The 23,333-nt window shown below is 56.3% G+C and overlaps 1 protein-coding gene across 5 annotated transcripts in view; it reads left to right on the top strand.

Moving 5' to 3' along the window:
* The window catches only part of ZNF423 (zinc finger protein 423), a 319,304-nt gene extending 296,485 nt beyond the window's left edge, over positions 1–22,819 (top strand). For all 5 annotated transcript variants that reach the window (XM_070611823.1, XM_008517006.2, XM_070611822.1 and 2 more), the window contains one exon: positions 22,131–22,819. In XM_070611823.1, the coding sequence (XP_070467924.1) occupies positions 22,131–22,160 (30 nt within the window). In that variant the 3' untranslated portion in view covers positions 22,161–22,819. The remainder of the gene's footprint in view (positions 1–22,130) is intronic.
* The last annotated feature ends 514 nt before the right edge of the window (positions 22,820–23,333 follow it).

Below are 23,333 nucleotides of genomic sequence, written 5' to 3'. Positions count from 1 at the left end.
GGGGATCCAGCCTGACTCGGAGCTTTTGGAGACCATTAGGCCGGGACCGGACGTGGATGGGCTGCAGTGGAAGTGTGGTGCCGGCCGCCTTCAGGCATTTTAAGCCCTGTTGGGGAGAGGGCTCCGCAGTGTGCTTCCAGGGGCCCCAAGACTGCGGTGGCGGCAGACTGGCGGGCGTGCCTTCTGGCCTCTGGCGGTCGTGGCTCAGGCTCACTCTCTGCAGTTCACACAAGCAGGACAGGGATCGAGTTGCAGGGACACAGGGGCTTTTGGATGCTAAGAGCAGGAAGTGTCGTGGTTGTCGGCCGTGTTCCCCGGGACCGTCCGTTTATTGAGGCAGTGACCATCTGCCTCGGCCTCTTTCTGGCTTGTGCTGTGTTCTCCTCCTGCAGCCTGACTCTCTGGGCTCCTCTAGTCAAGGAGGAAGGTGGCCAGCGCCACCAAGGCTCCTGTCGTTTCTGCCCAGACAGACACAGCTGGCTGTTTGGACAGAGGGGATTTGGTTACGCAGATAACCACGAAGAACACCCAGCTCACCTGGAAGTAGTGACTGTAGCCAGTGCACAGGCAGCAGGTTCTAGACCCCTGGAGAGGGAATCTGAGGGCTGAGCTCAGGTCAGCTGTCCAACCCTGCTCCAGTGAGCTGTGGCCCAGAGGGGGGTCGCACAGTATAAACCAGCAGGAGGAGGGGAGCGTGGGCTGGTGGACACCCCAGATGCCCACTCCTTGGGAAAGCTGTCTACAAATAGAAGAAATGGAAGGTGGTGAGGTCCCTGCTGGTAGAGGTGTGCAAACAGAGCCCTGTCCGAAATGCTGCAGGAGGAGGCGGGGAGCACTGTCTCTGGGAGAGCAGCTCTGTATTTGAAGCCTTGCTCTGTCATTTACCAGCTGTGGACCTGAAGTTTCTTATCTGTAAACGGGGATGTTAATAGTTTCCTTCCTCACAGTTGTGTTGTGTAAGGCCCTTGCACAGTGGCTGGCACATAGGAAGAGCTTGGTAGATGCTACCTTTGTTATTTACCTTTATTATTATTATTGGAGTTATTTTTGCCATTATTATTATTAGCATATTATTAGCACGAGCCGTTTGAGGATTAGTTGACTTTCTAGGGTCTCTCCATTAGAGGTTGCCGTGATTTCGTGATTTCTCGCCTGAGTTTGAACAAAGTGGGACTCTGAATCCTTCCCTCTGGCACCTAGCCAAGTCTCAAGGCCACAGGCACAGGAGAGCCACCCTGGGCCATGGGGAGGAGCTGGGTGTGCAGGGCAGGGAGGCAAGGTGGACAGGGCATCGAGCGGGGCCAAGGACGCGACTTCAAGTCCTCTTTGTACACGTTTCTGAGTGCCTATGGCCTGGGCCTTCTCTCTGGACCCTGTTGTCCTCGTCTGGGCCCGGACTCAGTGGAGGGTGCTGTGCCGATTGGGTTGAGGTTGGGACACAACTCTGTAAACCACAGACCCCAAAAATGTGAGGGCTGTCGGCCCAGCATTTCCAGCCTCAGGCCTTAGCAGATGAAGGCCTGGGGCCCTATGGGCCCCTTGCCAGGGGTCGGCTGACCTGAGGGCAAGGGTGCTCTGCCTGCCCAGCCCAGCCGTCTGTGATTCCCCGTGGACACCTCTGTGCCCACAGACACTGGGCACAATGGCGCCTCCTTCTCTCTGTCCTGAGAGCCTGCCTGCACCCCGTTCTTCACCATCCCGCAGGGTGCGTAAAGGGAGTGGGCAGATTCCCAGCCCTACAGACCTCTGACGTGTGGAGGAGCTCCCCTGAAACTGACAGGAAATAGTTGTAACAGGTGCCACCCTGCCTGGATCCCTGCTGTGAGCCAGGCCCCGTTCTACACATTTTACACAGATTGTCTCAGCGCAATCCCACGAAGTGGGTACTCTCATCCCTATTTACAGATATGGAAACTGAGACCCCGAGAGGTTAAGCGATTTGGCCAGGGTCACTAGCAAATGGCAGAGCCACATGCAAAGCTGATTGTCTTCGCCACCACTGCAGACAGAAACCCTCCAAAGTTTAAATGAATTGCCGTTTATATGAGCTAATAGATTTAAATGAGGCCTGCAGCGCTGAACTATAAAAAGCCTTTGTGTCAGGGGACCCAGAAACTATTTTAGTAGTTGGGCCGGGCAGGTGGCACGGTAGCAGTAACGGGATGCAGAAGAGCCCTCTCCTGTGGGGGCCCAGCGGAGGCACCCTGGAGGCCCGTGTTGCAGGGGCCAGGCCCGGAGCCCGGTTTGCCAGGCTGGAGTTTGAGGCCAGGAGCCTGCAAACCTTCTTGCAATGAGCCAGGGTGTTAGTTCAGCTCAGGCCAGCTTGGAGAGAGGAAGGATTAGGTCCAGTCCTGGAGACAGGAGCCTCACAAGCCCTCGGGCTTCCTGGAGCTGCTGCCTCCCCCGTCACGGCAACCTGGGACCTGCTGGGCGCTGTCCCAGGGAGGTGGGAGCCAGAGAAAGGCTCTTCTGGCATCTGCAACTTCTGGCATCCTGCAAATCTCCATGACGAGGCCAGGCTGGGGGGAGCCGTGGGCCTGCCCCATGCCCAGGAATCGAGACTCCCTCACTGACAAAGCCAGGGGCTGCAGGAAGTGCTTTCCGAGTGTGGCCGTGGCGGCAAAGCGGCCAGCTGAGCGTTGAGCAGGCACATTTAAAGGATTAGCTCATGCTGTTTGCTTGTGTGTGCCTGATCGGGCCGCTTCCAGCTACGTGATTACGATTGATTAAAGCAGAGCGAGGTATTCTAACAAGCAGCCCGGAGCCCTTCTGATGGGGCCTGTGGGCCCTGCCAGGCTGGATCCTGGTGGCCAGCCAGGGGGAGGTGTCTGAGCCAGGGCATGGTCTGAGCTCCATTGGGACCCTTCCTTCTCAGGCCTCAAGAGCTTTTGGTTTGACCCTTTCCCTCGTTCCTTTTCCATTCAACAAACATTTAGTACCGAGTACCTACCGTAAGCACCATCATGGGAGCTCAGGATGCAGCTTGAACAGGGGGACAAGGTCCCTGTTCTCATGGAGCTGACGTTTTATGGGAGACACCAGTGATAAGTCAGTGAAGATGAAACTAGGTCATCTCAGATCGTGGAATTTTGAAGACAGTCAAACACTGTGCGGTGACGGAGAATAGTGTGTGTGTGTGCGCGCGCGTGTGCATGTGCACACATGTGTCGGGCAAGGCTGAGGAATGTTGGGGATGAACAATCACATCAGGTGGTCAGGGAAGGCTGGCATCTCAGCTGAGTCCTGAAGGTTGAGAAGGAGCCAGGAGTAGAAAGAGCTGTTCCAGGAGAAGGAACAGCCAGTGCAAACGCTCAGAGGCAGGGGCAGATTTGTGGTGTCCAGGGAACAGAGAAGAGGGCAGTGGGGCTGGAGTGGGGTGAGCACATCCTTGGTTCATTCCTCGGGGCTGCTGTGTCGCTTGCTCCTCGAGGTGGGTGCTTCCCTGAGGTGCTGGTCCTGCTGACACTTCTGCCTGGATGCCCTTCTCTTCCCAGGCTTCAGGCCCCAGCTCAAGTGGTCCCTTCTCTGAGAAGCCCTCCCTCCTATGACCTCTCCAGGCCTGGGTTTAACCCCGATCTCTTTGCCAATACAGTTGTAGTAACTATGTCTACACCTGACTTCCCAGTCTAATGTGAGTTTTTGGAGGCTGAAGACTTCCTCTCCATCCATCCATCCTCCATCCATTTATCGCATGTTGTATCATATTTTTTTAGCTCCTAGAAAGTAGGAAAATTAAGGAAAGAGAACACAAACAGGGAAAGGAGAAAAAGAAGGAAGCTGCAACTGCGGATTGTAGGAGCCCATTTTTAAAACTCCTGGTCTTACAAGATGGGTAACCGAGGAGCCAGCCTCCATGCCTCTTTGTGCTGCTGCCGTCAGATTCAGCCAGATAATTATAACTAATAATAATTAAAAATTAAAGTGCTCTAGGCACATGCTTAGCATTTGACTCTTTGGCTGAGCTTCCTGTGAGTAGCAGCGTCTTCCTTCTTCCTGCTTTAAAGACAGCCCAGTCCACACTGGCTGCTGCTGCAGGGGAGCAGGCCTGGCTGGGCTTGGCTCGGGGCAGCGAGAGGGAGGTGCCAGGCCACCAGCACCTTGCACTGGGGTCCTCCCAGGTTGCCCCGCCCCCATTACTTTGTCCTGTAGACATTTGTGCCTCTCTGGCCTCAGTTTCTTAGTCTGTAAAATGGGTAAGACCTACTGTCTCGGGTAGTTGTGAAGATCGAGGGTTCTTATGCATAGAGCACTTCATGAGGTTTCCTGTGGGTACTTACCGCATGCTTCAGGGTACGATCCCTTGTGCTTCTTGCCTTCCCCACTAGGGTGGGAACCAGAGCCCAGCACAGCTCGAATTCTGTTAAATGTGGCAACATGGTGTGGCAGTGCCAGGCCGTGCCCACACCACAGGACAGAAGACAGCCTGGCTTCAAATCCCAGCCCCACTACTGAGCAGCTCTGTGACCTTGAGCAAGTCACTGACCCTCTCTGGACCTCAGTAGATGGGGGTTACTGACAGTTCCTTCCTCCTGGGTGTTGGGGGGCTGGAAACAGTGGTGCCTGAAAAAGCTTCAGCACTGGGTCTGGCTCAGAGTCGAGGTTTGGTAAGCATCAGCCACTGTCATCATCGACATCATCCTTTTGACCGTGATCTGGGTGCCCCTGAGCTTTCGGTTCCCTCCTTCGTTGACTCATTCCTTCAATCCATCGTGTGTGGATGTGCTCAGTGTAGCCCAAGTGTTTACTGAGCCCCTACTAGGCGCAGGTGTGTGCAGGTGCTGGGGACACAGAGGCCTGAGTCCCTCGTGTTATGTGGAGAGGAAGAGTGCCCCGATGGGGACAAGCAGAAAGAATGCTCACTGTGTGTTTGTGGCATAATGGAGTCTAATATGCTGCACTAGAGTCCAGTTTGGGGCAGATCACCTGGTCCTGTCAGATGGTAAGTGCAACAAGATGTACGTAGCAGCGAGGCCCCACGCCAGAGCACAGGAGGCTGGGAGGCTGAGCTTTGCCCCTTCCTCACTGTGTCCCCAGGCACTGCCCGGCTGTGTCTCTTGTTTATTCACTTGAGTGGAGCAGGATCCAGGTCTTTCCTGCTCACAATGCTGTATTGTCATCATCACCATCTCTTACCACTGCCACCACTTGGGGTGGCTGAACCTCCCGAGGGGCTGTGTGTGATGACTTACGGTCTGCGTCTGAAGAAGACGCGGGGGTGGACACTGGCTCTGCTTCTTGTCCTTCTGAGGTCCAGGGCGCAAGCCTAAGCCACTCACCCCAGTGCAGTTATAACCAGACAACATTTTCTGAGTGCTTACTGGGAGCCTGACTCCGTCTCTTCACATGCGTAGTCTTTTGAGACCTCACAATGACCCCACAAGTAGGGGATCTTATGATTTCCATGTCACAGATGGGTAAACTGAGGCTCCCCGGGGTCACACAGCTGCTAGAGTTGCAGGGCTGTGAACACAGGCAGCCTGACACTGGAGTCTGTGTTCTTAGCCCTGAGCCTGAGGCCGTGGGCTTGCAGGTGACTCTCAAGCTCTTAGGATCCAATGAGAGGCCTCTGGGTGCTAGGTGCTGGGGGCAGGCGGGCAGGCCACTCCTCCCAGGAGGGCCAGAGGTCCAGAGGGTGACCCCGGGGGCACACAGCTCTCAGCGTGTGTGGGTGCCCTGCTCCGGGCAGCCTGGGTGGGCAGCGGCTTCTGTGCTCAGATGCCCTCGTGAGCCCTGGGGCTCCGCCCGCCTGAGCGATGAAGTGTGCGGAGGCCCAGGTGGAGACTGGGGGCCCCCCCAAGGCCCAGCCCCAGGCAGAGATGGCACTTGGAATCGGCCTCAGGCTGCCCGTCTGCCCATCGGAGCCTGTCATTCATGCCCTAGGGCAGGGGCCAACCAACTTTAGAGGGGCACCATGCCATCACGACAGATGGGCATGGGGGAGCTGCCAGGAGCCTCAAGCTGGCGGCCATTGTGTGCTGCGAGCCCGGCCCCTCGCCGGCACTGTCCCAGCCGTGACCAAATGCCTGCAGTTTCCTAGAAACATGATAATACTAATAACAGTGGGCGCCGGGTGGGTCCGAGGCTCCCAGAGGCCCCCAGAGGCTTGCCCTGTACAATGCCCTGCCCCTCGTTGACTTAGAAAAGAGGCAGCCCCACGGACAAGAAGGACACGGGCCTTGGGGGCCAAAGAGTGTGAATCTCAGACTGGCTTCTTGCTGTGGCTGTGACCTTGGGCGCGTGACGTCCCCTCTGAGCCTCTCCGTCCTTGCCTGGACAGTGGGCCAGCGTTGCCACCCTGGGAGGGTTGTTGTCGGGCTGCAATGTAATGTTGTGAAACATGGAACACGGTCCCTGCCCCAGAGGGCCTGACAGAGGGCGTGGCATTGAAGCTAGAACTGGTGTGATGTTGCTGTCCCCTTTCATGATTGGGATGCTCGATATCCTGTCACCCGGTTTGTAAGGGGCAGGGCTGAGCCTAACCCTGGTGGGGAGTAATAGTAACAGCAACAGCCCCCAGACACTGTGGGGAGCCCTTTGCACTGATTATCCTGTTTTATCCCCAGGACAATCCTATGAAGCCAAAGCTCTTATTCTAGACTGAGGCACAGCTTAGGCAGCGGCAGAGGTGGGATTTGAACCCAGGCAGCCTGGCTTAAGAGCCTGAGCATTGAACCACTGCCCCAGGAGCACGGTCAGGCTTCTCTCTGTCGTGGAGCCCACCCATGTTCAGACGAGGCCTGCTGTGTCTCCATACCGCAGTCTGCCCTCGCAGTTGGCTGGGAGCGGGCGGCTGCCTCCTGCAGGGAGGGGTGCCAGGGTCTGGCGCGGCCGGGGGTGCTCGGCCCCACCAGGTGAGAGACGAGAACTGCCTGCTCTCGGCGGAAGCCCGGATTGCGCTCTTTGGTTGAGCAGGAACAATTACTAATGACATTTAGGAAGAAATTAATGATGAGAAATGCAAGTTGGCATTTCAGGAGCGCCCGTCAGCAGCCGCGTGTCAGCACTCACGGGAGAGGCGGGGTGGGGCCGGCGTGGGGGGAGTCTGAGGAGATGGCAGAAATTAATTTTGCTGTGTCAATAACAAGTGTGGCCCTGCTTGCTCTGCTTCTGGAGTGGAGACAAGATCAAACGTGGCCTGGCTGGGGCTCGTCCAAGGCTGCGCGCTGGGGTGTGGGTGAGGGCAGGCGATGGGTTCAGTTGGGTGTCTCTTTCAGCGGCACCAGGAGGCAGAGGGGGTGAGCAGGGGACAGCGAGAGGGGAGGAGGCAGCCTTAGGACTGGGCTGTTTGGACTCCACTCCAAGCGCTGCCTCTTAGCAGCTGCGTGACTTAGCAAGCTGCTTCCCCTCAGTTTCTTCATCAGGAAAATGGGGACAATTGGGAGATGGAAATATGACGTATGAAGAGCAGGCCCAGTTTGGGCACATAGTGGTTCAAGATATGTTAGCTCTCACTGTATTTCACTGACGTATTTGAAGATATCCAACGTTTCTCATTATAGCGTTTCTTAAATTGGAATACCTCACTTGTGTGTTATAGTTTAATTGGTCAGACATTTTTGTTCGTTGTGATGCGTCAAATACTGGAGCATTTGATGCTCTCCGGGGTCTTAGAGGAGATAAATATGGCATTGGTAGGAAGTACGGCGGAGGGCAGGAGGAAGCCAGGTGCTGGAATTGTCTGGACGGGAAGGGAGCAGGCCACCTCCCTCCCTCCCTTCAGGTGCTCCAGAGTGACGCGGAAGGACACACACAGGGAGAGTCATGAGCACAGCACCCGCGAACCTTTTGACAGAGCAGAGTGAAAACTCACAGCCCTTGGCCTGGGGATTGCGGAACCTTTAAATGGTTATCTGTGTTTCAAAATGGAGATTTCTCTAGGGCTTTATTAAGTGCCAGACATTTATTATTATTATTATTATTATTCTTTTTGGTGAGGAAGATTGGCCCTGAGCTAACATCCATTGCCAATCTTCCTCTTTTTGCTAGAGGAAGATTGTCCCTGAGCTGACATCTGTGCCCATCTTCCTCTACTTTATATGCGCGACGCCTACCACAGCATGGCTTGATGAGTGGTGTGTAGGTCCACGCCCAGGATCCGAACCTGTGAACCCCGGGCCACTGAAGCAGAGCGCATGGACTTAACCACTATGCTACCAGGCCAGTCCCTGCTGGACGTTAGTTTTAGCGCTTTCATCTGCTAGCACATTCAGTCCTCACACTGCCTCTGTTATTAAGATACGGAAACTGAGGCACAGAGAGGTTGACTAACTCCCTGAGGCCACAGAGCTGCTCAGTGCCGATCCAGGCCACCAGCCCCAGATTCTGTCCTCTTTACCACCACGCTAAATGGCTAGAGTTCTGGATTCATCTACAAAGTAGACCTAGCAGCGCCCGGACCACAGTCCTGTGTGATGACAAGCAGCTGCCCCCTTCAGACACAGGGATGTACTCTCCAGTTCAACACAACCCCCACCTGGTCTGCCTCACCTGGTTCACTACCACCCTGGGCTCAGCTTGAGGTCCTGTAGCTTGCACAGTTTGCAAATATTATCTCATTGGCACATCCACAACGGGCAACCACTAGAGTTGCTCTTTACTCTCACCATTTTGCAGACCTGAAAACTGAGGCTGGAAAAGGGCGATAAAGAGGAGACTTGCAGGGAGAAGTGGGGCCTCGGGTGGGAGTGGGGAGTGTACCCCATCCACGAGGGCTTGGGTGTCTGAGCAGGGGAGGCACGTGGGGCTCCCTACTCTCTGGCTCACTGGCCCATCCCCCTGCTGAAACCAGACCTGGAAGCACAGTCCACAGCCGCATCCCTGACCCGTGGCGCTCCTCGGTCTCCCCCATCCTTCCTCCTGAAACTGCCAATCAAAACTGTGGGGTCACCCGTGCTTTTGAGTTGACAGTGATGGCAAAGCCTTGTGGTTAGTATTAATTATGACAATATTAAACATCTGTATACCTTTTTACATGTTGTAAAGACTCTTGCATGTGTTATCTAACTTGAGGCTCACAACAAGACTTTGAGGTAGGTATTATTTGTCTCACTTTTCGGGTGAGTAAATGAGTACTTAGACGAGTGAAGTGACTTGCCTCAGGTCACAAATATAGTAAGTGGCTAAGGCAGGATTTGAACTCCAAAGCCCACTGTCTTTCCATCAACACATCCACTCTCCTTACCACTTATTTATTCATGCAGTCTTCTTTCTCTCGTCATCCATCTGCCACACATCCACTCATCTACACATCATTTGTCCACCCATCCATCCATCCACTCATCATCCACCCATCCCATCCGTCCATCCATCTATGCATCCATCCACCATCCACCCATCCATCCAGCCACACATGCATTAGTATCGAGTGCTAAGTAAGTACCAGGAATTACACTGCTTTCTTGACACCTTCCTCATATATTAAGTCCATGCTTACCTGCTTCCCATCCCTCCCCCCACCCTGAAGCTGCTTGCACCTGCGCACACACACACGCGCACCCATGTGTGCCTCTGGTGAATTGAGTGGTTTAGGACAGACCGGGGATATAGATGATCCTTGGTTTGCCTCATGGAAACCAGCGAGTTCTGCCTGGTGGTGGGAAGGAAGGTATAGGGCAGACCCACTGGGTCATGGTGGGGCTGGTATGTGGGCAGTGGTGATGTGCCCACAGTTTGGTTGGAAGCTGAGTGTAGGTGAGAGGAGCAGATCAAGCATTGCAGGCTGGGCCATGGTGTTCTTCAGCCCCGTTGGTGGGATCAGCTCCATGGGCTGCCCAGCCATTCTGGGTGTTGGGGATCACCTTTGCCCTTGGCTTTGTGCCAGGCTGGACTTCCTCTCTGCACTGGCAAGTATGTACACCTAAGCGTTTTCACAAAAACCGTGGAGATCATTAAATGTAATCGGTCTCAGCCGCAGTTTGCATCGCTGGAGCATGCCCACAATTCATCATAGCAAATTAGGTCCATCTTCAGAGCTTCTGGCCTTGCAGCCTTGGGGTCTGTCAGCAAGGGAGCTGAGCCATGTGGGGCTGAAAGCCATTCTCGGGGGTGATGGGCCATGTTTTCTGAGTGGGGCCACCCTCAGAATATCTGCCAGAACAGCTTTCCATCCACAGGGGTTAATTTTCTAGAAATTTTGAGATGCAGGAAACTTTTCCTTTTAGCAAAGATTTGGTGGAAAGTAGAAATGGATATGATCAAGTTCTTAAAATATGATTTATAAGACTAAAAGCACTGGGTTAGTTTAGGGACCTGAACATGTGTGTTCTGTATAGTGACCGTGTGACCTAGATTTTCCAGGACAGCTCTGATTTCAAGCATTCCGTCCCAGCTATTGGCTATCTGTCCTGATTTTTGGCTTGTAAAACATGATGACTATATGTGGAGCTGGATTTTCTCATCAGATTTTCATCAATAAATTTTTTAAAGTTGTAAAGACCTGGAAAGATTTCAGAAAAATTAAAGGAAAAAAATTCCCTCCCACTTTTTTTTCCCAACATGGCAAAATCCTTAGCGTCTATAGGTGTGCCTCTTGCCCCCTTTCCCGTCCCCCGGACTGCAGGGGCAGAGAGACGAGGGCACTTCCAACCAGCAGGGTTTGAAGGCATCTGGGCCCGGTCCTCTTGACGTGATTGCAGGGGCGGCCCCTCGGCAGGGTGCCTCAGGCCCCTGTGCTCAGGGAGGAGCCCTGGGCTCTGCAGGTCTCTGGAGGCCCTGGGCCCAGCCCTGGGAGCGGTGTCGCTGACTATACCACAGGCTCGGGCAAACAGAGGAAGCCCTGTGCAGCCCGGAGGCGGCAGAGGTCTTGCATCCAGGGCCAGCTAGTGTCTGGCAGGTGACGTGTCACCTGGAGGCTGCAGCTCCCCCCACCGTCCAGCCCAGGCCTCCACAGGCGCGTCTCGCTGCTGCAGTCTGTGCAGCTGCCAACATCCCCCCGGAACCGGAGACGGAAGGGTAGCAGCTCAGAACAGCCCTGAGCGCCTCCCTTGTGTGCGTGGATTGCGACCTCTCTCCCCCAACCTGGCCACTCCCCTGTGGGATGCCCCGCAATAATTTAAAAGTGCTGGTAAAACACACATAACATAAGATTGACATCTTAACCATTTTTAAGTCAACAGTTCAGTGGCACAACGTGTATTCACATTGTTGTGCACCCATCGCCACTGTCCACAGAACTTCTTTCATCTTGCAAAGCTGAAACTCTGTCTGCACTAAACGCTGCCTCGCCCTTCCCCTCTCCCCTGGCCCCAGGCACCCACCAGCCCACTTTCCGTCTCTGAATAAGCCTGCTCCAGGAGCCTCACAGAAGTGGAATCACACGGTATTTGTCCTTCCGTGACTGGCTCGTTGCACTTAGCATAATGTCTTCAAAGGATTCCTCCACTTTTAAGAAAAAAGCACAAGATGCCCTGGGTTGGGCGGGGCAGGAGACGCCGCAGGGAGGGGCAGCTCCCACTCCTCTCCCTTGACCTTGTCAGGGGAGGGTTCGCTTCGCTGCTGTGGCTTGCGGACTGTCCTTTCAGAAACACTCGTTGCGTTTTAGCAAGGGCAGGCTCTGAGTGGACACTAGAGCAGCAGCAGAGAATTGAGCGGCGAGGTCCCTGCCTGCCACTCGCAGCCTAGGGAGGGCGGTTTTCCGTGGCAGGGAGACAGCCGGCTCCTGGCAGGCTGGACAAGGTGCTGGAAGGGCACCCGTGCAGGTGCAGAGCTGACTGTGATGGGCGGCCACTTGTCGTGTGAGCAGGAAGGCCTTTCCAAGGGGACAGGAATCAGATGGGGAGGAGCCACGAGAAGTGCGGGAGCATGCTGGGCAGCGGGAACGGCCCCCCGAGGGTGAGCTGAGGACGGGCTTGGCCTGTCTCAGGAGCTGGAAGAAGGTGGGTGAGGCTTCAGGGCACCAGGCGCCAGATCTTGTGGGATGGGCAGGGCCGTGCTCAGGGGTCTGGATTTCTTCTGGGTGTAGTTGGAACCCACTGTGGGATTAAGCCGAGATCTCCCGTTGCCAGGAAGAGGGAGCCCGGTGGGAGCCCAGGTTGTCGGCAGGTGGGGGTTCCGAGGGTCCCAGCAGGGCTGTGAATGTACGCAGGTTAGTGGCACGGTGCAGGGAGCGCACCGCCAAAAATACCAACCAACCCCTGAACCACTTTGCAGCGTGTTGTCAGTGTAATGTCTCTGTGTGCATGGGATTGTGGGGTATTCATGAGTGTGCGTTCGTTGTGGGGTATCTGTGTGTGTGTGTGTAACTGGGGGCTGTGAGGTGTGTGTATGTGTGTGCATTTCATTGTAGGGCATCCGTGAGTGTGTATGCATGTGATTGTAGGGTATCCTTGAGTGTGTGTGTGTTTGGGGTGGATGGAGTTGGGATGGAGGAGGAGCCCTGCCGCGGCGTCCCCCCACAGTGCCTGGCTCTCTCCTCCCCCCTGAGATGCGGGGGGCAGTGGGTGGGAGGATTCTCGAGTTCTTTGGAAAAAAGGAAGGCACGAGGAGATAATTGTCGAGACTCGTGATGGGATAGGTATGGCACACTTGTGCTCTCTCTCCGAGTGGTTGAGGAGGGGCTGCTGGCTCCCCCTCCCTGAGACAGCCATTTTGGTGCTCCTGGGTGACTCTGAGGAAGGCACATTTCCCCTGGTTTGCCAGCACCTGACGCACCTGGGAAACAGGCCGCATGGGGACACACCCCTGAGGCAGTGGTACCCAGGACAGACGAGAAGGTTCTGACCTCGGCAGAACCTCCTCTTCTGCCCTCTCATCTTCAGAACGGAACCACGCAAGGTCCCACGCCCCATTCCCTTGGGTGGGAACCCTAAATGATGGGCCATGTGCCCTCTAATGTCACTGCTGCCCACATCCACGCCTGCCCTAGGCCTAGCCCAGTTGGTGCCCTGCAGGATATTTGGGGTGTGCCGAGTCTTCACAGACTTCACAGAGGCCTCAAGCTGGCAGCCCCTGGGCCAAATTCGACCTGCAGAGATGTTTCGATTGGTCCACATAATGCTTTAAACATCAAGACGTTTTATATATTTTTTAAAAAATCTAGATTTCCAGTTTTCCTTACAAAACTAGCCTGGAGCTGCCGAGGACTGGCCCTTGCTGACAAGGCTTGGGTTCTCGGGGTGGCACAGCCTGCACCGTGCCTCATGTCTTTGCGCCCGGCCTGGGCTGCCCTGGCTAGCCCCTGAGCGGGAAGCCTCCACCAGAAGTGGCAGCAAGGTTGGAGGAGGGCTGCCCCGCAGCCATCTCCACAAGTCACCGCGTCCCGTGCATCTTCCTTTGCTGTGAGTTTGGCGCCCCCGCTGACAGGATGCGTCAGTCTTTCCAAGTGTTCTGTGTGCGAGGTCTTGACTCCCACTAATAACAGCAGATGAGTTCTGAGGTGGGAAGAGAGACCTCTCTCTTGGTCTTGGGGGCCCACCTGCCAGCACCGTTTTTCATGGAGTTTCAGAAGTTCTAGCCGGCGAGCTCGGCGGTGGCATGTGCGCTCAGATTCCTGACCTGCGTCAGGCTGGAATCCTGTCATTGAGGGGTCTGACCCAGGCTCTTTGAGTGCTGGGGACCGGGTCTTAACTCATATTTGAGATGAACTGTCCCCCAGGGGCCTGGTTCCAAGTGCGTGCTTGCCTGATATGGTGAGAATGGACTCCGCAGTGACTCAGGAGGTTGACAGGCCAGTGCAGTGTCCCCACCTGGGAGGGGACCAAGGTCCACAGAAGGGAACTCATGGTTACCTGGCACACCATTGCCAGAACCCTCAAATCTCGGTCCTTAGTCTCAAGTCTGCTAGGTACCCCATCCCCGAGGGGCCTAGCCACTGGGGACCCCCACTTCTCTTTGGAGAAACAGCAACAGCAGTGGCCAGATGCACTCAGGACTTCGGGCCAGGTGTGGCCTCTGCTGCCAAGGAGGGGCAAATCTGTAGGCAGCCCCGGAGAGAGTGCGCCTTCCTCTGCTTGTGCTGGCAGCCACGAGCTCCCATTCTCCCCGCATGGCCGCTGTCTACAGCCGTGTCACTTGCCTGTGGTTCTCGGCTCACGTCACAAGCAGACCGCCTGGCCCATTTGCATTCTCAAGTGCAGTCCCATGTCCCCATCCCTCTGGGCAGGTATGATCAGTTCCCTCGTTTTGTTGGGTGACTGTGAATGGGAGCCTGTTTATGGGCTGGGCTCCTAATAGAAGGCTTTGGTTCCCTCCTAATCATCTGCTCTCTGGTGGGTTTTATTTCCAAAGCACAGCAGTACAGAACCTGCCCTGGGGAGTTCACCGGGCTTTTTTTTCCACAACATTTTCTCCCACATTGTCACTGGAAGGAAGATGTTTTCCTGCTCATGGAACTGGTTCTTGGCTGGGCCACCTGCTTTGGTCTTTTGTGTTCTGGGGGCTGCTGGGCGCTGGACACTGGCCTCCCGGCCTGGGCTCCTCAGAGCAGTGAGGAGAACAGAGAAACCCGAAGGCCAGCCCCGGGGGACATCCAACCAAAGCAGCCTGGCCCGCACAGCGCCTCCGCATGCCCCAGGTGACTTTAGGGCCTGAGTCTGCTCCTGTTCCTGGTTCTGCAGGAAAGCAGCAGAAGCCCCAAAGCCAACCCCGCTGCTCCCTGGAAGCGGGACTCCCTCCAGGCTAGGAGTTCCGGCTGAGTTGAGGCTGTCTCTCTCGCAGGAGAGGCAGACTTCCCCCGCTACATCGGGCTGGGTGGTGCGACGCTCACTTCCTGCTGCTCTGGTGGCAGACGCCAGCCTGTCTCGAGGTCTGGGAGGCAGGGCCGGGAAGCCTCCCACAGCCCCATGCGTGGAGCAGCTGCCTTTGCCTGGGAGGACATTCCAGGGCTTTGTCCCAGGCCAGCGGGGCACCAGCTTCACCCAGGACCCTGATGCCAAGCAGGGTGTCTCTTCCTCATGGCACGCCTTTCCCTGTCATCTGTATAATCAGGGTAAATGCTAGCTCTCTGGGCGGGGGCCACGAGGGTGAGCGGGACACATACACGTCATAGCCTGGGCCCCTGGGGGAGTGGCTGCGTCACCGGGCAGGCATTTGGGGGAACCTTGGCCATCACTCACTTCTAATTGTAATGACGTGCATTAGCTAAATTGTGTTCTGAGTATTCATCCAGCACTGTTTATGGCGTGCTCTCGAGTGCGCTTACCGTTTGTCAGAAGTGCAAACTAGCGAACATACGAGCCTTTAAGACAGGCCATCTGTTCGTCTTAGACCCTTGGACGATTGTCAAATGCTTCTAAAAATAAGTGCTCACTAGCAGAGAGGGGCTGCCCAGGTGATACACAGCAGAGAGGGCAGCAGGGCTGCCTGAGTCTGTACCCTCCCCAAAGGGAGAGGGATTGGGTGTGTGTTGGGGGAGCGGGGAGGGGAGCCTGGGAAGGGAGCAGAGGGAGATGGAGAGCATGAAGGCCCTGCTGATACACCTTTTTGGCTGGAGGTGTGAGCTTCTCCTGGTTCCTTGCCTCTCATGTAACTCCACAGCTCAGATACCTTCGATGGCTCCCCATGGCCCAGATTTAAGGGCAAGCTGCCTCGTCTCGCATCAAGGAGCCTCATCAATAAGGCCCCCACCTTCCTTTCCAGGCTTGTCTCCATGGCACATACCCTGTGCTTCTGCCAGGCTGAATTATTCATTGTTCCCCCAACATATGCTGCACTTTTCCCATTTCACAGGCAGAACAGTGCTGTGGTTGCGAGTGGGTCTGCACGCAGACTGCATGGGCACAGACGGGCCCTGCCATTTCCAGCTGCAGGACCTTGCCTCCCTGGGCCTCGGTTTTCTCATCTGTGAAACAGGGACCATAGTAGTATTTGACACCCAGGGGTGTCGTGAGGCCACACGAGTTAAGATAAGGGAAGGGTTAAGCATGGTGCCTGGCACACAGTGAGCACGTGACAGATGTTAGCTACAATCATTCTTGGTGTTATTGGCACCTCCACGCCATTGTCACGGGGGTTCTTTCTCCTTGGAAAGCTGTCTGTGCACACGTGCATGCACACACTCACACGCCAGTGCAGATCCTAACCCAGCCGTCCCCACAGGGCAGCTGGAAGGCCGGCTTCTGCCAAAAGCATCTCCCAGTCAGAAGTCCTCTCTCCATAGTCCCTCTCTGTGAAATCTCGCCCTCTCCCTCAGCCATGAGCTCGTAAAAGGCCAGGACGTGCCTTACTCTCTGTCTCCTGCCCACTGCACAGGGCCAGGCTCCGTGTTTGTTAATGAACAAATGACAGGACCCCACTGAGGCGAACATGGCTGCAGTGTTAGCCTGAAGGACCTCCTTTCCCTGGACGCGGCATCCTCCCGGGGTTGAGGCAGCTTCTTGGACGTGGTCCTGCCCCTGGAGGCAGCTCTGTGTAAAGCCAGCCTCATGAGAGCCACTGTGGCTGAAGCTGCCGGGGGGCCTCGGGTGGGCACTGGGGAGGAAGGGATCGACCACAGCCTCTTCCCCGACCTAGAACGAGAGGGAGGTGATGTGGGGTCGAGGTGAAGCCCCATGGGTTCTGCAGGTGGGGCCGGGTGAGCAGGGCCGGGGGTATGTTCTGGGTGGGGGGGCTCTGCACCCTTAATCTGCCACAGGGTGGCAGACATGAGGGCCAAGCCCTGGGACCAGTCCTTCTCTTGGGCCCCTTGAGAGTGAGGGTGTGAGTCCAGTCCCCTCCCCCAACAGGGAACTGTGAGCACCTCAAGGGAGGGGGCGGGGCCACCCCCTCCATGTGCTCAGTGCCCAGCTGGGGGCCTGACATCCGGGGACTCAGTGAATGGCTGTGGAAGGAATGAGTGCATGAGTGCATACCTCCCTCCCCCGTGCAGTCTCCCTGAGGCTCCCCTCCTCGCCAGATATCCCCCTCTGTTCCCTGGGGGGAGGGGAAAGCAGTGAATTGTGGGTACGCAGCTTGTAGCCAGGAGGCTTGTGGGGGAGGCAGTGCCTTTGTCAGATACCTGCTGCTCTCCCGGGACAGGGCCATCAAGTGTCTGCCATCTCGGGAGCCTCCCGACACCATGCCACCCTTAGAGGAGGAACTGGGGGGGCACAGTCATTCAGTCCATCAAACCCCACTGCAAGCCCCCCAAAAATGTTTGGTGCCAAGGAGGCACAGGCAGGAATGACCAGTCCCCCTGTCCCAGAGCCCCCGCCTGGGCGGGAAGACTGCACAGCATTCATGGAGGTCCGGGGGCACTTAGGCTTGGCCAGGAGGGGAGAGGTGCACGCACATTATGTCCTGCATCCTCAGGGCCTCTTAGGAAGAGGGTTCTGTTATTACCCCCCCACGCACACCCCCAGAGGGCAGGGGATGTGCTCCAGGCCACATGGCTATTAAGGGACTGAGCCAGGATTCAAACCCAGGAGCCAGCCCACCTCAGTCCCCTTAGGCTCACCACCAGCTTGTGATCCCCAGGCCTGGGTAGCACCAGTAGGGCCCTTGCTAAGGGCTAGGCCCTTACAGGCATTTTGTCATCAGGGTAGCGGAGCACAGGAGGGCAGCTGACGGTGACACCCGAGAGTGTCCTGCAGTGCATAGAAATCCTCCCAGCCCTGCCCGTGCATCTCGGGGCTGCAGAGCCTTCTCTTGTTGCGTCGCACACAGCGTTTCCCAGGCCACCGGGTAGCCAGCGTGTTGAAGTACCTCCAGTCTCCCCTACTTGACACTGTGGGAGGTGAGTGTCAAAGGGAGACCACGCAGGGTCCCAGACCGAGGGACAGAAAACAGAGCCAAGACCGCGAGAAGAAATCCCTGTTGCAGACTAGGGAGGGGCGCACTGGTGTGTGTGTGAGTGCGTGTGCATGACTGTTGTGGGGCATGGAATGGGTTGAGCCAGGGATGGCTCTGGGGCCGTGGAACTCGAATGGACCCCTCGAGTGTGCCTTGGTGCTGTGGGGAGGATGGTCCATCATCAGGCTCTGTGCTCCTGGCACACTGCCTCTGTGCCCAACACATACCCTGGCTGGGCTCTGGATCGGGGTCATTTTGCTGCTGAACGCCCAGCAACAAGCATGGTGTCACCCAGCAGGAATTCAGTAAAGGTTTGTTGAATGAATGAATGAACGACCATGTAAGTGATTGCGAGGGTGTGACAAAGGGATTCTCGGCCTGAGTGCTCTGCTGACGTGCAGAGAGAGGGCTCGGCAGGACCCCAGTAGGGCCCGACCCCGACTCTGACGGCATGCCACCCCTCGCCCATCACTAACTTGTGTCCTGGGATCAGATAACCCAGTGCGCCAGGCACAGGCGACCGAATCGGGCCCTACCAGAACCCTCCGCTCGCGAGCCGCGGCGTCGTGGATGGATCTCCGCGCGCGCAGCGCCGCCCGCCCCCGCTGCTCTTCCGTTTTATCTCCTCACCTGCTCCTCGGCCCACACCTGCGTCTCCTGGCAGGCAGAGCGGCCGTGCGCATGCCAGGCCTCCCCTCCAGGCGCCTTCCGGTCCTTCCCGCTCCCGCCCCCAAACCACCCCGGCCTTTATGGTGCTGGGAAGTGTTCATCTGCGGGGTCGGTAGCATCTTTAAAAAACGATTTTCTTCCTTCTCCAAAAGGGCTAAATATAGCACAGGCATAAATAGAGAAATAGACATTAAGCCAAAATGCCCTAGTGAGAACCGTGCGGGTGGAAGGAGCTCTGTAAGAAGGCTTGATGAAGCTCGGTCCCCGGAACCGCGGCTCCCAGCCGGGGCGGAGGCTGCGTGCTGGAGGGTTATTGAGCTGTGCCGACTGGCAGCGGCGCTGCCGGGAGCCGCTCCGCGCACAGGTGTGTTGGGTGATTGGTGAGTCCTCCTGACGGGTCCCCGCCACCCCCTGTGCCCTTCCAGAGTCTGTGCCCTCGGCCGAGCACCTGGCTCCTCGGCACCCCCACCACACATGCGCTGCCTGGGTGGCATTGACCGTTCTCCCGTGCTGAGCTGCCATCTGCACCATTAATCCCACGCAAACGTTTGGGTCTGTGTGTCCCGAGCGCCTCCCGACATCAGGCCCCAGAGGGGTGGGCCCAGCTGGAGCCTCCCCACACGCTCCCCGGTGCCGGCCCAGGGCAGAGCAGCCAGCAGGGGCTCAAGAACACGCACTGAGCGAATTCTGGTGCGCGGCCCCTCGAGGCGTCGGGGCTGACATTTCCATCTGCTGTGCATCCTGGGCGGCTGTTCCTCCATAACTTCAGAGGAGGAAGTTTTCCCTTTCTGTCACAGAACCCTCTTTGAGGAAGTTCTTTCTTGAGTCTAAACGAAGAACTTCCTGCTATTGCTCCGTGAGAAAGAAGGCCCATTGTTTTTACCTGAGATGTGGGGTTTATTCTCAAATTTTCATAACCAGTGGTCCTAGGGGTAGGTTTTCACTTCTGAAATCTTTATGCCAGCAGCCCCTGGATTAGCCAGTGTGGACCACGTGTGTCACCTGGCCCTGTTGCTGGCATCCTGGGAAGAGGCTGCTTCATTATCCAGAGATCCCTGGGAACCCCCTTGCCCCATGCTGGTGGTGGGCGGTCCTTGGGGATTTTGTGGACATCAAATGTCATCTCTGGTCTTCAGCTGCTTATGGGACAAAGTCCACATTCAGGGGCATTCAGGGCCTGCACTGTCCCTAGTCTAAACTCTCCCCAGTGCTCCAGATGACCTCTGTGCTGCAATCGTGCACTGGTACCTGCATCTGCCAGGCTTGTTCCAGCCTCCATACCTTTGTCTATGCTGTGCCTTCCACTTGGAATGCCCTCTCCCCTTTCCACATATCTACATCCTACCCATACACTTATTCATTTATTTATCCTCCCATTGATTCATTCAAAAATATTTCCTCAGTGTCTACTTGGTGTCAGGCCCTAGGAACCATAATTTGGGAACAGGAAAAGAGCTATGCCTGTTTATCTTTCTAACATCCCTGCTCTTCCTCCTCCCCAAGCCCCACAAATAAAGACGGACCTGACCACCCTGGCCACGTGGCTCTGTTAATTGACTGGCTGTTGGCAGAGGGAGAGTGAGACCTCCAAGTTGTTCCTGGGCAGCTGTGCCCACCACGCCACCACTGGGCATCGTGTGCCCAACCCTGGGCAAGGTGCTGCAGGGTCAAGAAAAGCAGGGCCTGCAGCTCAGCAGAGGGGCCAGTCTTGCCCTGGGGAGGCACACAGATGGGGGACGCCGGAAGTGCCTAGAGGGGCTGCAGGGCTGGGAAGCAACCGTGTGCCCAGAGGACTTCAGGAGCGGCTTGGTTGGGAGGGAGGAGAGAGGAGGTGGGAGGTGAATCAGCACAGGCTTGGACGCTTGGAGGATGGCTTGATGGAGGGGGGTTCGGCTCCCCACAGGACTGGCTGGCTGTCCCTGCACAAGAGCAGGGAGAGGTGCCTCGGCTGGAGGTTGGGTGTTCCCATGGAAACCGCCGCATCCCATCTGTGGCCTTGGACAACCTGCCTGATGCCTCTGGGTCCATGACACCCCCCTGAGGTACCAGGCCACACTGGCAGAGCTCGTGCTCGTGTCTGGTGTGGAGCGGGGATGCTCCACCGACTGCGGTGCCATGGGGTTACGGCGCTGGGAAGGCTGCCTTCTCGCCCAAGCCCCTGGCTCCCTTGGATTCATTTATTTCAGTTGCCTGGCTCAACCCCTTCTGCTTCCTAGCTGGGTGACCTTGGCCAGCATCGAGCCTCGGAGCCTCATCGTCCTCCTTTACCCCATCCTACCTCGTGAGGCTGTCGTGAGGAGTCAGGGGAGTGTACCTATAGCCGCACATAGTACGTGTGCTTGCCAGGCCCCAGCCGTGTGGCCTGCACCCAGGGGCCGAGGAGGGGGATGGCAGTGGTTGGCGTCTGTGCTACGGGCTCAGCAGGCATCTGCTGTGGGACGACAGGGCACAGCCCGTCTCTGGCCATGAGCCTGTCAGAGGGGTCGGTGACATCACCATGGAGGCAGCAGCAGTGCCTACAGCGGGAAGGGGCTGCCACGGGAGCCCTGGGCTGGGAGCGGGGGTGGCCCTAGGCCCCCGGGAAAGCTGCAGGCAGGGGGCATTCCCCCACTGCCCTCACAGACCAGTCCTGGAGCCCAGGAGAGAGACGCGGCGCCACGTCTGACCCCTGGTGGTCATCGGTACAGCTGCAGGCCACGGCTGCTGCAAGCCCCAGGGTCCTCGCTGGGCAGGTGGGCGCCCAGGTCTGGGGAGGCAGGAGCATCCCTGAGAAGCTGCTGCCTATGACTACAGGCACTGTGCTGCCCCACATACGGCTACGCTGCCTGGGGTGGGGGTGGGGGTTGCTTCTTTTCTCCAGGTGTCATGAGGTTGAACACCACCTGAGGCTTTGATGAGATTGGTCTGGATTTGGAACACAGACCACTGAAAAGAGACAAAAAAACTGTAGGCTCTTAGAGGCCAAATCCCACCCCCAGCCCCAGGCCACTGGCTCCTGTAAAAACAAATCCACACTGCTGGCCTGACCCCGGCCACATGAGGGAGGAAATGCCACGAGCTGTGGGGAGGGGGAAGCGTGTGGCCAGAGGGTCCCATCCGGGCCCTGGATTCCCAAGCAGGTTCAGGAAACTGCACAACGTTCTGGCTGGAGCACCGTCACGTGACCAAACAGGCAGGCTCCCCCTCCAGCGCCATCCCTGCCGGGTGACCCGTCCCCTGCCCCGGCCGCAGGCACTGCCACCGCGGCCTCAGCACGTCTGTGCCACTCGGGTGTTTCTTGGCCGGAGAGCTGCGTGGCACATCTGCTGTCTCCTCCACGACGCTCAGGGCAGCTCCAGGGAAGGACTGAGAGGGAGATCTGGGGAAGCCTGCAGGCGATCAGATATAATTTCCTCCTGATCATTAGAGCAAAAAGGAGATGGAGAGGTGAACAGGCATGCTTTTAATTCCTGCTCCCTCCCCAGCATTTCCCCTTTCCCTCCATATAGCCAGTCCCCATCGTAAGACCTGAATGGTCAAAAAAAACCCCACAATTTATAGGGATCCCAGGTTGGCAGCAACAGGAACCGATCCCCAAGCCCCAAATCAATGTGGCGCCTTGGCAGCTGCGTCCCCAGAGCACTTTTTCCTCATTGCATTTGTTTTGTAATAATCGAGACGCTTTTCTGCGGCTCTCGGCGTCAGTGCACTGCGTGGGAGGGGATGGGCACGCTCTCCGTTCTCGCCCTCATGCGTGTCTCCTTTCCTCGCCTTTGCAGAACCACACCATGAGCCAGCACGCGCAGTGAGGGACCGCTCGACAGGACGCCTCTCCGCAGAAGGCTTGCCGGAGACGCCGTGGGGAGGGCCATTTGAACATTACATCCAATCAAAGTGTCATTTGCAACCCAGATGTAAAACTCTAATGATTTGGCCATGAGGCGCTGCTATTATAAGCAGCTGGAAATGAATATTAATGGCAGAGATTAAAAGTATTCCATGCTCAGTATTTTTTATTGTCCTGCTACAGCTAGTGTGCTTTTAGAGTTTCCACCGAAGACTACATTTCTAGAGTTAGAGAAACCCGCTTTTTGAGGCTATTGTCCTTTGTTCCTTCATGTATTATATTGATAGTTTTTAAAAAAGGATTAGTGTGATTTTTTTTCCTTTGCTTCTTTTTTTTCTTTCTTGTTTTTCTTTCCCCCCCTTCGGTTAACTACTTTTTAATTGCAATTCTAGGTAATTGTGCATCGTGATGTGATTGCTTGGCTATTGTCTGAATATTTACTTTTAATTTTTTAATTAAAGACTAATGCTTTGATTGGATTTGCCAGTTCACCGGACAGTGATTAAAACTATGTAATGAATATAATCGGTTTCAGTGCAACTGGATGGTCTGCTTTTAAATGTGACTTAATCTGACTACAGTAACTAGTACAGTTCAATAAAGGGAATCCATGCGATAGCATCGACTGTCTGGCTCTCTCCTCCCCAGCCTAGGGCTGTAGGGGTGGTCATCAGCCATGGGGTGCGTCCCTGAGTTCCCGTGGGATTGCGTGTGGGGAACTGAACATAAGAGACCCGGCTCCCTCTGGAAAGAAGCAGCGTAGTAGCCTAACACACGCAGTCTGGGTGAGCTGGAAAGAACGCTTAAAGATGAAATTCTCCGATCTTCTCATTTATGAATGGGGAAACTGAGGCCCAAGGGTAAGTGGGCTCATCCGTGATGTTTCCTTATTTCTGCCCATCGGGATGGCTTTCCCATGTGCTGGATGCAGGCGGTCAAGTGGTTAACCCTTACCTCGCCAGGACTTGGAGTCTGGTTGTGACCGAGGCATGGGGATGTGACAGGAGCTGCGGGCAACTCCCCAGCCCCATGAGATCCAGGGCTGGGGGGCTGCAGAGCAGAGCCAGGTGGGGGCAGCAGGCTCCCACTCACAGAGATCAGTGGGGACGTGGAAGTGCTGAGACCTGCACCGGGC

Source organism: Equus przewalskii, chromosome 3, assembly GCF_037783145.1.
Source record: "Equus przewalskii isolate Varuska chromosome 3, EquPr2, whole genome shotgun sequence".
NCBI classification, from domain to species: domain Eukaryota; kingdom Metazoa; phylum Chordata; class Mammalia; order Perissodactyla; family Equidae; genus Equus; species Equus przewalskii.
Note: the sequence above shows the minus strand (reverse complement) of the source record. Positions and strands in the feature narration are given on the sequence as shown.